Source organism: Odocoileus virginianus, chromosome 10 (genome assembly GCF_023699985.2).
Source record: "Odocoileus virginianus isolate 20LAN1187 ecotype Illinois chromosome 10, Ovbor_1.2, whole genome shotgun sequence".
Lineage (NCBI taxonomy): Eukaryota > Metazoa > Chordata > Mammalia > Artiodactyla > Cervidae > Odocoileus > Odocoileus virginianus.
In genome coordinates, this window is record NC_069683.1 from 28,666,864 (window position 1) to 28,682,474 (window position 15,611).

Consider the following 15,611-nt stretch of genomic DNA (forward strand, 5'->3'; position numbering starts at 1 on the left):
TTAGTTCCATTCCTTACTCCCATCCTTTTATTTCTGATACTTTTTTTTGGCCACACCATGTGGCTTGTAGGATCTAATATAGTTCCCCAACTAGGTATCCAAATCATGCTCCCTGCAGTGGAAGTGAAGATTCCTAACCACTGGACCACCAGGGAATTCCCGGTTTCTGATACTCTTTAGTCATATAACAGATGTCATTATCTAATGGCTGCTTTGAAATCTGTCACATAATAAAGTAAAAATGGCAAGTAATAGGATTGAAACATTGAAATTCATTGAGTTAACCAGATTGAGTGGATTTATTTTGGATAAAATCCTGTAGAAAAAGCCTTAGCCTGGTCGATAATGGACATGACAGACAGGTCTGGAATAGTAGCAAGAATAATAATAAAAATAGTTTTTTTTAAAACATTTTTGAGCACTTTATATATTTTACCTCACTGAATCTTCAAATAATTCACTGTAGTTTGTACTATAAATTCCCCTCATTTTTTAAAGTGAGAAAACCAAGTCAGAGAGGTAGTTAAAGGTCACAGAACAGTATGTGGTAGAGCTGGAAATCTAAACCTACGATAGAACTCTTGCTCTTAACCCACAATTTATGTTCTTGCTCATTGTCCAATTCCATGTGAGGGGTAGGACTTGGTCCTGGCCTATCTTCCCAAAGATATATTTGGCAACTTTTCAGACAAAATTATACTAGTGCTAGAGGGTCACTTAAACCAACTAGACCACATCAGGAAATAACTGCTTACCTGCAGAACAAATGGGATTCTCTCCTGAAGTTCTGAACCTAAAAAGAGGGAGAAAGCATGTTTAGTACAGTTAGATGTGCACATTTTATTTGCACAGCTACCAAAACTTGTATGCTCCTCATTATAGATACGTCCATACTATACTTTTCCTTATGCTATCCTTCTCTTCTTTCCATAAATATTACTACGTACTTACTATAGGTCAGACAATGTTTTAGGTCCTGAAGATGCGAAAGTAAGTAAAACATCTCTATCTATGGTCTAGCTGGTAGAGAGATGAGTAAACAGATGTGAGCCACAACATAGTCCTGGTACAGAGCAAAAACACATACAAGATTTAATGGAATATACAGGAAAGTGTGATGATTTCCACCAGGGGATGAAACTACTGGAACTGAGTTTTTAAAAACAAAGAACTATTCTCAATTGTTTAGCCTTACAGAAAAAGTATTCTAGGCAGAGATATGAAAGTAGTATATCTGGGGAACAGCAAGCAGGTGGGTGTGAGTGGCACTTCAGCTGCAGGGAAGGGGACAGGGCAAAAGAGGTAACCAGGGACCAGGTTATACCAGGTTATGAAGACCTCATAACTGGTGGTAAGGAGCTTGGTCTTTGCTCTGTGTAGGCAGTGGGAAGCTCCTGGCAGAGTTTAATCACAAAAGTGATGTGATCAGGTTTAAGTTTTGGAAAGTTAACCCTGGTGAGTAATGAATGAGAAGAAGTGAAACTGAGAGAAGAGAAACCACCAGTCAAGTGGTTCTTACAATAGCCGTGCATTATTAGGCCACATTTCACAAGTAAGGCTGATGGGGTTTGTCCAGGAATTAGATGCAGAGTAAGAGAAACAACAGTAGCAAGAATGACTCCAAAGATTCTGTCCTGTGAAACTAGATAATTGGAGTTGTCATTTACCGAGAAATGGGGAAGGAGTAAGATGGCAGGGGAGTTAATGCTTGAGATGCTTAAGAAACATGTAAGGGGAGATGATGAAAGAAGAATGCTGTGTGAACATCCTAGAGGGATGCAAATATTAGCTATATTTAATTACTGTTACCTTACCTCAAGAGGGAAATATCCTTACCTCAAGAGGGAAAAGCCTTGCTTAAAAATGGTGTCATTCCTCAGACACAGCACCTATAGCAAAACAACCACATTAGACCAACCATAGGCATTCACAGACCTCCAAGTACCTCTTCACAGAGGCGAGAAACCCACAGTACACAAACCAAAACAAAACCCAAGTCTCTTGTCTAGCAAAGAAGCTTCCCTACAGTTAATACCAAACATGCAGGCAAACCAAGGCCATGTTCTTTCCTATTTCACCCACTACAGAAAGTGCTGGAAAAATAGAAGCCCCCCTTTTGGGGGCTGCTTTTTTAAATTCACCCTATTTCTCCTTTCTAATTTGATTTATATTTTCTAATATCAACAATCATTATGCATGTGTCAAGCACAGGCACCATGCAAGGGACTTTCTGAATTCTAATGCTCAAAACACTGCAAGGCAATCCTACAGGTGAAGCAACTAAGGCCCACAGAAGTTATATGCCAAGAAATTACAGCTAACAAGTGGCTAAAACGACTGCTTTACTCCAAAGACTATGTCTCTATTATAGCATACTCTCTTTTAATAGTAACAATAATAACAACTATACCAACATGAACAAAATAATGACAATGAAAGGAGGTAGCTGCAATGGCAGCTTCCCTTCCCGATCTTACCCCTAATAAGCCAGTCACTCCCATCTCACTCTGCCCTGCTGACACTCACTCAAAAGATCACTGGTATCGCTTTACTAAAGTAGTCCTTAAAGAGGAGGTCTTTGCATAAAGTAACTGGATAATAAGTAATAAATGGCCTTAAGGTTCCATAACATAAAGAGAAAATCTTGTCCACTATGATAACAATTTCAACTCCTTCAACATATATGTGTTAGAAGCCCATTATGTGTAAAAGCCTTCAGAAACAAAGGAAAGTCTGAGAAACTGTCATAGACAAGAAGAGTCTAAGAAGACAGACTAAATGTAATATACTAGGTAGGATCCTAGAACAGAAAAAGGACCCTGGATTTCTTTTTTTTTTTTTTTTTTACCCTGGATTTTTAAAAAATGAAGGAAATATCAGTAAAACATGGACTTGATAATAATATATCAATATCAGTTCATTAATTATAAAAAGTATACCATACACATATAACAGGGGAAATTGGATATGGCGTATATCCAATACTGTCTTTGCAACTTTGCTGTAATTCTAAAACTATTCCAAAGTCTTGTTTTGCTTTTTTGGCTGTGCTGCATGGTACGTGGGATCTCAGTTTCCCCACCAAGGGATCGGACCCCTGCCCCCTGCAGTGGAAGCACAGAATCCTAACCACTGGACCGCCAGGGAAGTCCTCTAAAGTTTATTTTTTAAAAGCCTAATAGGTGCCAACTGTTGTGGTGACTATGAAAGGGACTATAAGAACAAAATGCAACAATATGAATGAACTTGGAACTATTATGCTAAATAAAAGAAGACAGTCACAAAGGGCCGGTATTGTATGACTCCATTTATATGAAATATCCAGAATAGCAAATCTATAGAAAAAGAAAGACTAGTGGATGCCTTGGGTTGGGGAGTCTGGGAAGCTGGGGATGACAACTAAGGGATATGGGACATCTTTGGGACTTCTTTCTGGGGTGATATAAAAGTTCTAAAATTGCATGTAGTGATGGTTACACAACCCTGAATATATTAAAAAGTCATTTGGATGCAGGTTGGATGCATGAGACAAGTGCTCAGGCCTGGTGCACTGGGAAGACCCAGAGGAATCGGGTGGAGAGCGAGGTGGGAGGGGGGATCGGGATGGGGAATACATGTAAATCCATGGCTGATTCATGTCAATGTATGACAAAAACCACTACAATATTGTAAAGTAATTAGCCTCCAACTAATAAAAATAAATGGGAAAAAAAATTAAAAAAAAAAAAAAGTCATTGAATTGTACACTTTAAATGGGCAAATTGTATGGTATATGACATATCTCAATAAAGCCTTTTTAAAAATGTAAGCACGACCCCCATTTTATAGGAATTTGAATGGCTGAAGATATGAACACACATTTGTATTAAACAGCTAAGTAATACCACAGCATCATATGATTAAGTCAAAATAGGTGGCACAAACAACTGATACCCCTAGCAAGAAATCTGGGTGTTAATGGCAAGGAGAAGTTCTCTAGCTTTGGAGATGTTACAGATATTGCTGAGAATCTGCCCCAAGTCATGAACCTTCTCCCCAGACATACATAGACACAAATATACAAAAGGCTGCATACTGAGCACAAAGAATTATATTCAAAATCTTTAATAACCTATAATGGAAAGGAATCTGAAAAAGAATATGTATATATTAATATATACATATAACTGAGTCACTTTGCTATACACCTGAAACATGGTAAACCAACTATATTTCAATTTTTTTAAATGCAGAAAAAAAATGCAGGATGTAGAACCAAATAAAGTGAGGGAGGAAAAAAAGTTTGCATTCTACTTCAAGAGATTCACTTAAACTCTTAATATCCCCCACAGACCACTATGCTAAAACAAGAGATCCTCAAAGGCAAGAGTCATGTCATCTTCCTCTCAGGCACACTGTTGTTTTAATAAATAAATAAATGATTAGGAAGAAGTGAATAACTGCTAATCATTGCTACCATTTATTACTACCCACATCTATTTTGTTGAGCACCTATCGTGTGTCTAAATCATAATTTCATTACCAGATAAGTATTACTATCCCATTTTACAGCTGGGGAAACTGAAATTAAGTATGATTAAGTAACTTTAATTGTAACAAAGTCAAACAGCTACTATCAGAACTAGCATAGGATATTAGGTTTCTGACTCCAAAGCCTGTAATTTCCCCCTATTCTACACCCTCTCTCCCATAAATGAAGGTGTTAGTGCTTAGGAAATCAGGAGGGAAGAGTTCAAATTTAGGAAAAGTCTCCCAGAGAATGTGAGGTCATGAAGATTGGGATATGAATAAGTAGAAGGAAGGACAAAGTATATAGACTATCCTAAAAATGACAATTAAATCAGATACTAAAAGACTCTGTAAACATGTATACAACATTCTTAACCTAATGTTGACCAGCATAAAAGAGCAGTCACAGGGCCTCTGGCTGGTTACCCCACCACTGGCCACCATACCTTGGTCAGTAATTTTCCCCTCTCTGGAGCTAGAGCCAATTACTCTAAGGTCCCTCCAGAGCCAAGATCTATCAACCACGACAAACAGAACAGAAATCAGAGTGAACAGAATGTATTCTTAAATGGGTCACTTCATACAGAAGAGGTACTGGATGGGAAGAAAGATCTAGATAAGACTGATCTTTCCTCACTTTAAATGTTCAGATTTCTGAGTCTCTACAACAGCTATGAATTTAATTATCTAAAAGCCAACCCTTTTTAATGGTGGACAACTGTCTGGAAGACAACCAAATTATGGCATGAACTCTTCCTTTCAGCTCTGGGAAATGTGCTTCCTCTTCCCTACAATGCTTGGCATTATTTATCAGGACAAAAGCAATCTATTTTGGGACTGTGTCCACAAATACTCTCTCTCCCCAGTCAGCAAAGGAAGAACAGCTCCATCTCTGGAGCAAATGGAAGAGGAGGCCAGTGACTCTAGTGAATGAATGAATGAGGACATAGATGCCCCAGCGGGTTACAAAAACACTTGTCCCATAAGCTTGGGAGTCAGGAACCAGGAAAGATTACACAGTGACTTAAGAACCAGTCATGGGGCAAAATCTATAGTGTGTGAGTAGCTTCAGACACCACAATCCTGGGGTGGGTGGTGACAGAAGTGGGTAAGGGTCCTATGAGGCAAGCACCTGAGAGCTGTTCTAAGAGTATTAACAGAATATATTTTTATACTAACAAATATTACTTAAAATAGCATTGTTACTATCGCTTACAGAGTAATCCTTTGTTCTAAGCACTTTGCTCCATTTTTCGTCAATCTTCTAATAGAGGCATCGAAATAACTGCCATTTTTTATAGAGGAAAAATATAATTTATATAATGATGTCCTTTTCATTATAGGGGACTGGAATGCAAAAGTAGGAAGTCAAGAAACACCTGGAGTAACAGGCAAATTTGGCCTTGGAGTACAGAATGAAGCAGGGCAAAGGCTAATAGGGTTCTGCCAAGAGAACGCACTGGTGATAGTAAATACCCTCTTCCAACAACACAAGAGAACACTCTACACATGGACATCACCAGATAGTCAACACCAAAATCAGACTGATTATATTCTTTGCAGCCAAAGATGGAGAAGTTCTATACAGTCAGCAAAAACAAGGCTGGGAGCTGACTATGGTTCAGATCATGAACCCCTTATTGCCAAATTCGGACTTAAATTGAAGAAAGTAGGGAAAACCACTAGACCATTCAGGTATGACCTAAATCAAATCCCTTATGATTATACAGTGGAAGTGAGAAATAGATTTAAGGGACTAGATCTGATAGACAGAGTGCCTGATGAACTATGGACAGAGGTTCACGACACTGTACAGGAGACAGGGATCAAGACCATCCCCCCAAAAAAAGAAATGCAAAAAAGCAAAATGGCTGTCTTGAGGAGGCCTTACAATTAGCTGAGAAAAGAAGAGAAGCTAAAGGCAAAGGAGAAAAAGAAAGATAAACCCATTTGAAGGCAGAGTTTCAAAGAATAGCAAGGAGAGATAACAAAGTCTTCCTCAGTGATCAATGCAAAGAAATAGAGGAAAACAATAGAATGGGAAAGACTAGCGATCTCTTCAAGAAAATTAGAGATACCAAAGGAACATTTCATGCAAAGATGGGCTCAATAAAAGACAGAAAGGGTATGGACCTAAAAGCAGCAGAAGATATTAAGAAGAGGTGGCAAAAATACACAGAAGAACTGTACAAAGAAGATATTCACAACCCAGATAATCACGATGGTGTGATCACTCACCTAGAGTTAGACATCCTGGAATGTGAAAGTCAAGTGGGCCTTAGGAAGCATCACTACAAAGTTAATGGAGGTGATGGAATTCCAGTTGAGCTATTTCAAATCCTCAAAGATGATTCTGTGAAAGTGCTGCACTCAATATGTCAGCAAATTTGGAAAACTCAGCAGTGGCCACAGGACTGGAAAAGGTCAGTTTTAATTCCAGTGCCAAAGAAAGGCAATGCCAAAGAATGTTCAAACCACCGCACAATTGCACTCATCTCACACGGGAGCAAAGTAATGCTCAAAATTCTCCAAGCCAGGCTTCAACAGTATGTGAACCATGAGCTTCCAGATGTTCAAGCTGGTTTTAGAAAAGGCAGAGAAACCTGAGATCAAATTGCCAACATCCACTGGATCATCAAAAAAGCAAGAGAGTTCCAGAAAAACAACTACTTCTGCTTTATTGACTATGCTAAAGCCTTTGACTCTGTGGATCACAATTCACTGTGGAAAATTCTTCAAGAGATGGAATACTAGACCACCTGACCTGCCTCCTGAAAAACTTGTATGCAGGTCAGGAAGCAACAGTTAGAACTGGACATGGAACAACAGACTGGTTCCAAATAGGAAAAGGAGGACGTCAAGGCTGCATACTGTCACCCTGCTTATTTATTGTATGCAGGGTACATCATGAGAAACACTGGGCTGGAGGAAGCACAAGCTGGAATCAAGATTGCCAGGAGAATTATCAATAACTTCAGACATGCAAATGACACCACCCTTATGGCAGAAAGTGAAGAACTAAAGAGCCTCCTGAAAGTGAAAGAGAAGAGTGAAAAAGTTGGCTTAAAGCTCAACATTCAGAAAACAAAGATCATGACATCCAGTCCCATCACTTCATGGCAAATACATGGGGAAACAGTGGAAACAGTGACAGACTTTATTTTTTGGGGCTCCAAAATCACTGTAGATGGTGACTGCAGCCATGAAATTAAAATATGCTTACTCCTTGGTAGGAAAGTTATGACCAACCTAGATAGCATATTAACAAGCAGAGACATTACTTTGCCAACAAAGGTCCGTCTAATCAAGGCTATGGTTTTTCCAGTAGTCATGTATGGAGGTGAGAGTTGGACTATAAAGAAAGCTGAGCACCAAAGAATTGATGCTTTTGAACTGTGGTGTTGGAAAAGACTCTTGAGAGTCCCTTGAACTGCAAGGAGATCCAACCAGTCCATCCTAAAGGAAATCAGTCCTATATATTCATTCAAAGGACCAATGCTAAAGCTGAAACTCCACTACTTTGGCCACCTGATGCAAAGAGCTGACTCATTTGAAAAGACCCTGATGCTGAGAAAGATTGAAGGTGGGAGGAGAAGGAGATGAAAGAGGATGAATTGGTTGGATGGCATCACTGACTCGACGGACATGAGTTTGAGTAAATTCCAGGAGTTGGTGATGGACAGGGAGGCCTGGCATGCTGCAGTTCATGTGGCAGAGTCAGACACAACTGAGCGACTGCACTGAACTGGACTGACAGAGGAAAAAAAACAAAAGCTTTTAAGTTGCCAAAGTTTTAGGTTTGGTAAGACATGCCAAGAATTCAAGCCAATCTAACTCCAGAGTCCATGTTTTTCATTCTGGTGTGTGTTTGTGTACATGTGTGCTCAGTTGCTCAGTGGTGTCTGACTGTTGGCAACCCCACGGACTATAGCTCACCAGGCTCCTCTGTCTATGGGATTTTCCAGGCAAAAATACTGGAGCAGGTTGCCGTCTCCTACTACAGGGGATCTTCCTGACCCAGGAACTGAACTCACCTCTCTTGTGTTTCCTGCACTGGCAAGCAGATTCTTCACCACTATACCACCAGGGAAGCCCATTCTGCCATACTATCTCTCAAAAACACAATAGCAATTAAGAGCAGCAAAATTCATATAAAAATAATAGCCTAAACAGTTCTACCATTTTTTGAGTACTTGCTATATGCCAAACATCATTTCCATTAATCCTCACAACCATTCTATGAAGCAGGTATTTATTTATTTATTTATTTATTTTTTGAAGCAGGTATTTATACTCCCATTTTACTGTGAGGAAACCAAAGCTCAGAAAGATGAATTAACGTGCCTGATGCACATAGCTAGTAAGTGATGTTTGAGCTGACCTTTTCCTAAGTTCTTTCAAAGTTGCTTTTGTTTGTAGTTTTTCCTTTGGTCATTCTTCTGAATATGTATAATATGGTGACTATCAAAGCCTGTCTTTGCACTGAGTCTTTATAGCAGTTAGAAACACAAATTAGAGATTCATACAGACCTGGGTTTGAATATCAGCTCCTCTGAGTTACTAGCTGTATGATCTCTGGCACGTCTCTTAAAAAATATTTGTCCTCACATACTATATGATTTCATTTATATGAAAAGAGCCAACTCGTTGGAAAAGACCCTGATGATGGGAAAGATTGAAGGCAAAAGAAGAAAGGGATGGCAGAGGATAAGATGGCTAGATATGATCACTGACTCAGTGGATATGAATCTGAGCAAACTCTGGGAGACAGGGGAGGACAGAGGCTGGCCTGCTACAGTCCATGAGACTGCAAAGAGTCAAACTTGACTTAGTGATGAATAATATCAGCAACTTTAGGCCAAGTATACTGTAGACTGGGGACATACAGACACGAAGAAAATACAATTGCCCACCCACAATCCTTCTAATGAGGAAAGCTGATGTGCAAATTACTTATTATACTGCAATGAGAGATCAGTATAATGGGCTGCACAGGTCACAAAGAAATGAAGGACTGACTGCTGGGAAGATCAAGGAAGGTTCTCATTCCTCATTTCACACATGAAGGAAACAAGATTATTATCAAATTAGGGAGATGTAAAATACTCAGAAAAGGAAAGGCAGTGGGATTTTAGAACAGAAAATCTAGGCTCCAATCTCAGTACTACCACAGAAGAGACTATTGACCTGTAAGCAAGGCATTCATTCATACAGGCATTTGGTAAAGTGTTTGAGAACTATTATGTATCAGGTATTGTACCAGTAGTTTCCATCTCCTTATTTGTTGTGCCTGCCAAGATTATCTCATAGCAAGATTAAATGAAATTATGAAAATGTAAGCAGTTCATTAGCTGTAGAATGTTAACATTCCTATTTGTATAGTTCCTCACACAAAATACTCTTACTGACATTATTTTCTGTAATTTTTACAATTCCATACGATGGGCATTATCACTTGCATTTTACATATAAGAAACTGAAGCAGAGGCCAAATTACCTGCCTAAGGCCACACAGCTAGCAAGAGGTAGAACACAGCTCTGATGTAAATCCCATAGATGTAAAGTATTAACTAACACTTCAGACAGGCAAATACAAGACTGCATATGATTAGGTGCCAAGAGATAACATCAGCTAAGAGTTAAAAAAATAAACAAGCACTCTGGCTAGAATGGTTTGAAAGGTTTTAAGGAAAAGATGAGATCTGAGCTGGGCTTTGAAAAATGGAGCATTTGGAGGTGGTGAAAAAGTAAGGGCATTCTGAGAAAGCTCCTGGAGCTCAAACACTAGGAATTTAGTAATGGGTAAATAAAGAGGACACTACCTGGTCAAAAGTAACAGGTCAGAATAGGAAAAAAAAAAAAAAAAAGGAAAAAGGAAATCAGTAACAAAGCAATCTGGAAGGGAAAAGTGGCATCGGACTCAGAGGGGCCCTATATGCCCTTATACCTTAAGGTGATAGCCTATGACAGATTTCCATGGGTTCTTCAGGAGTATGTGTGTTGTGTGCTATGCTTAGTCGCTCAGTCGTGTCCAATTCTTTGCTACACCACGGACTGCAGCCCACCAGCCTCCTCTGTCCATGGGGGTAGAATGGCTAAAAACAGTACTCCTTGAACAATGACCCCTCCCTTTCAGCAGCATTCCTCAGATTCAAAGCTTTTAGAGTAAGAGCTTGGAGTCACCAATCTGACCGTCTTTAACAAATAAATTTAGAAACTTTCCAGTTGTGGTTTTTTTTTTTCTGTAATTCCTTTCACCAGATCTAGTCAAATTCTCACAATCTGGCTAAAGTGAAGAACTGGGAGTTATTTCGTTAAGAATAAAGTGAGGTTTAGGATCTTAAGGAAACAAAGCTAGAGAGATTCAGGGACTGCCCCAGAGTAAAGCCTGGTAGATCCGTGACCGACAATGATCATGCTGATTTATGTATCATGGAGGTATAGTCTCCAAATTAATTCCTCAAATAAAATTTTAACATAAATTGCTAAAAAAAAAAAGTCATTATTCTAAACAGTATGATACAACTGAAAAAGGACAATTTTAATCTGTTAAGAGGACAAAGGAAAGCAAAGGAATGCTTTATGGTGGTTCATACGGTTTTACTGCAGTCACGTAACTAAGGCTTTCTAAGTCAAAACGTTTTTTTTAATATTACGCTTCCCTATCGCCAAGCTGCCTCACATCCCAATCTGTTCAACGAGTCAAGAACGGTATTCTTAGAAAAAAAATCTGGAAGTTGGTAACTTAGAGCAAAAATAAAATGACCTGCTGAAGGTCATAGATACTATCCGGATCTATACGGGTGATTCCCGTTGCAGGTCTCCTCTCTTTCCAGGCCAATGTGAGGCGACGGTAGCACGGAGGGGGCGTGGCGCTCGGGTAACCGCAGCCGAATCCTCCTTGGAACAGAGGAGAAAGCGCAACCCTTTGACGGGGCGCCGCACGTGCTGCCGGGAAGAGCTTGTTCTTGCCCAAGTCTCTTACCCGGATGTCGGCAGCCGCGTGATGGCGCCGCCGCCCCCTCCCAGCTCCGCTCTTCTCACCACCTCTCCCGCACCCAGCTTGGATGGACTGCGTTACCTTTCCTAGTGCTCCGTTCATCCTTGGCGGCAGCGTGGCCGGTACTTTTGCCAGATGAAGATGGGCGCAACAAGCCGCGACCCCAGGGTGTCTGAAAACACTGACGGAACGGCCTCGACCCAGTCCGGCAACAATATCCGACCGAGACTCACTCAACTCCATCAGCACCTTGGTTCCGGCAGCTTCTGAGACTCTGTCTAAAAATCCCCTCAGTCTCCGTTCTCATTACAGCTCAAATGTCGCTTTCAGTGCTACTTCTCCAGGCAGAAATAACTGCCATCTCTGTTTTGCCCCAATAATTTGCAGACAATTCTGCTATTTGACCTGCCATACTATATATTATCGGTTTCCCTGATAGCTCAGTTGGTAAAGAATACGCCCGCAATGCGGGAGACCTTGGTTCGATCCCTGTCTTGGTAAGATCCCCTGGAGAAGGGAACGGCTACCCTCTCCAGTATTCTGGCCTGGAGAATTCCATGGACTGTATAGTCCATGAGATCTCAAAAAAGTCGGACACAACTGATCGACTTTCACCTCACTCACTGTATATTAATTATTTGTTAATTTCTCTTTCCCGTGTTTAATTGCGAGTTTCTCACAGGTAACACTAGAGGTAAAAAAATCTGCCTGCCATTGCAGGAGGCGCAAGAGATGCTGTTCTATACCTGGGTGGGGGAGATCCCCTGGAGAAGGGAATGGCAACCCACTCTCTAGTATTCTTGCCTGGAAAATTCCATGGACAGAGGAGCCTGCCAGGCTACAATCCTTGGGGCTGCAGAGAGTTGGACACGACTGAGCAACTAAGCCGCAGCAGGGACTGAAGTCCTGCCTGATTAATTCATTCCAGGGTCTAGCAGAGGACATGGAAATCTGACTTCTAACCTCTATTTAAAAACTGAATGACCCTAAGTGAGCCTTCCTGACATTCAGTTGCCTCATAATAATTGATAATAGCTATTTTTTAGTGAGTGGCCACTGTATGCAGTGCATTATGCTCAGAGCATCAATTTATTCCTTATAACAAGCCTATTAGTGAGATATTATCACTGGGTTTTACATGTAAGGATTTTGCGAGAGGTTAGAAAGGCTTGTCTAGGGCCAAGCAACCGAGGCAGAACTGAGTTTCAAACTGTCTCCTTTATGCAAAGTGTTTTCCCTCTGACAGACACCTTCTCACGAGATAATAATGTCACAGCACACATTCATTTACTTATTTACGTATATCAATCATTTACTTAGTATGACTTTGTGCCAATCTATTGCTTGAACATTGGAAAAACAGAGATGAGTATTATACAGTCCCTGCCCTCAAGTGAGAGCTTCCCAGAAGGCGCAGTGGTAAAGAATCTGCCTGCTAATGCAGGAGGTGCAAGAGACGCGGGTTTGATACCTGGGTGGGGAAGATGTTCTAGAGTAGGAAATGGCAACCCACTCCAGTATTCTTGCCTGGAAAATTCCATGGACAGAGGAACCTGGCGGACTACAGTCAACAGGGTCACAAAGAGTAGGATGCAACTGAGTATCCTACTCATGTAGAGATTAGTGAGCTTCCCCGGTGGCTCAGCGGTAAAGAACCCACCTGCCAAAGTAGGAGAGGCAGCTTCAGTCCTTAAGTAGCTGACAGAGGAATGCATCAAACTAGAAGTTTTCCGTGCAGGAAACGCAACAACAGAGTGAAGAGACAACCAACAGAATGGGAGGAAGTGTTTCCAAATAATACATCTGATAAGGAGTTAATATCTAATATATATATATATATAATATATATATAGAGAGAGAGAGAGAACTCAACTTGATAGCAAGAAACCTGGCTTGAAATTTGACAAAGGATCTGAAGAGACATTTCTTATAAGACGTACAAATGGTCAATAGGTATATGAAAAAAGGCTCAAGATCACTAATCATCAGCAAAATGCAAATTACAACCACAATGAGATACCTCACACCTGAATGAATGGCTATTATCAAAGAAATAAAAAATAAGCTTTGGTGAGGATGTTGAGAAAAGGGAACCCTTGCACATTGTTGGTGGCAATGTAAATTGCTATGGCCATTATAGAAAACAGTAAAAACAGTGTATGTATAATGGAATATTACAACAGCATTTAAAAAGAAGGAAATCCTGTCATTTATGATATGGATGAAACTGAAGGACATTATGCTGAATGAAATAAGCCAGGCCCAGAAAGATAAATACTCCATGATCTCACTTATGTGGAATGTAGAACGATCAAATTCATAGAAACAGAGTATAGGATGGTGGTTACCAGGGCTTGAGGTAGTGGGGATGAAGAGGAGAGATGAGGAGATGTTAGTCAAAGGATACAAATTTCCAGTTATGTAGGATGAATAAATCTAGAGATCTAATGTACAGCATGATGACTATAGTTGTTAACACTGTATTGAATATTGGAAATGTGCTAAGAGTGTTTCAGATGCTCTCATCACACAAAAAAAAGCTGTGAGGAGGTGATATATTAACTAGCTTGACTGTAGTAATCAATTCACTAGGTATACATATATTAAATTATATTTTATAATTTTTAAGTGGCTTGTAGACATTAGTGAGCTTCACTGGTGACTCAGTGGTAAAGAACCCACCTGCCAAAGTAGGAGAGGCAACTTCAGTTCTTGGATCAGGAAGATCCCTTGGAGAAGGAAATGGCAACCCACTCCAGTATTCTTGCCTTGAAAATTCTATGGACAGAGAAGCCTGGCAGACTATAGTCTATGGGGTCGCAAAAGTGTCGGACAAGACTTAGCAACTCAGCAACAACATAGAGATTAGTAGGAAGGCCAAGTTGTAAACAGACAATTATAAAGCAATGAGGAATTCCACTTACAGAGATACACACATAAACTCTGTATATGAAGGGAGTGCATGGTCACAAAGTCAACATCAAGTGAAATCACCAATATGCAGTCATTTTTATTGTTGCTGTTATTATTACTTTGCTTCTGTTTTGTTATTATTATTTTTGTTCTTAGCAAGTAAAAGATGTAAAAACTGGTAAACATGAATGGGTCTTCAGTTAAGTCAGAGTTTGCTTTGTTGTCAGAAACCCTGCCAAGGTACCTTATCCTATTGATTTATCAGCCCTTCCTATGCTGAAATTCTAAGGAGTTACAAAGGGCTATTGTAGGTAGTTGCTCAGCAGACTGTGGGACTGCCGGGAGCCACTATGAGGGATCCCGCCCATGACGAGGTCACGAAGAAAATACCGGACAGGCAAGGCCGTCAGGGACCCCATCCATGACGAGGTCATGAGGAAGAAACCTGACAGGCAAGGCCGTCCAGGATATAAGGGACCCTCCAGGTTGGCCCCGGCCTCTACCTCACCCTGTATCCTCCCCCCTTTTCTGCTGTTGTTCTTGTTTACCCTGCTGCGGATTCTTGTGTTGCCTGCCGAGAGCTCTCCTGCTCCTCTTTCATTGAATAAAGACCAACTTAAAACCCTAATTAATAAATCTCCTGGATGCTGGTACCCTATGAAGGGGCCAGGGATGAAGGAAATGCTTCTATTCAAACCCTTTTGCTGGCATTCTGGCTTGTTTGATAAATGTGTGCTCTCATTGCAAAAAATGCTCATGATGGTTCTAAACATCCTAAGCACAGTACACTAACAAAAGAAACTATTAAGCATAGGTCCCTCCGCGGGGTGAGAAAAGCTCCACAGATATTATAGCCACAAATGTGCCTAATAGAAAATAGTTTAGATAGAGATTAGCTGGTGACTTCTTGCAGGTAGTTAACTTTTAGACTAAGAGCCTGTTTTGTGCCATATCTGCTGTTTTTGCAATCCTTTGCATTTCTGTTCTGTAAAAATGTAATCCTATCTAGTTCCCATGGAGACACCTAATAGAAAGAAAATAGATTAACCACAAAAAAGACAGGGTCGGCTACTGAAGTTGCTTAAAGTTGCACCAGGTGCAAGCCATAAATTGTCAACAGGCCTGAAAGCCAAAAGATATTACACATAGAGATTAACCATAAAAAAGGCCAGAATAGGCACAGAGCCCT

The 15,611-nt window shown here is 40.4% G+C and overlaps 1 protein-coding gene across 1 annotated transcript in view; it reads right to left on the reverse strand.

The window, feature by feature from the left end:
• MRPL48 (mitochondrial ribosomal protein L48) overlaps nucleotides 1-15,611 on the reverse strand; it is a 65,709-nt gene that overhangs the window by 37,899 nt on the left and 12,199 nt on the right. Inside the window, exons 3-6 of the mRNA XM_070472799.1 lie at nucleotides 11,591-11,737; nucleotides 11,276-11,409; nucleotides 1,837-1,889; nucleotides 756-793 (exon numbers count right to left, since the gene is read on the reverse strand). Coding sequence (XP_070328900.1) covers nucleotides 756-793; nucleotides 1,837-1,889; nucleotides 11,276-11,409; nucleotides 11,591-11,737 — 372 coding nt within the window. The remainder of the gene's footprint in view (nucleotides 1-755; nucleotides 794-1,836; nucleotides 1,890-11,275; nucleotides 11,410-11,590; nucleotides 11,738-15,611) is intronic.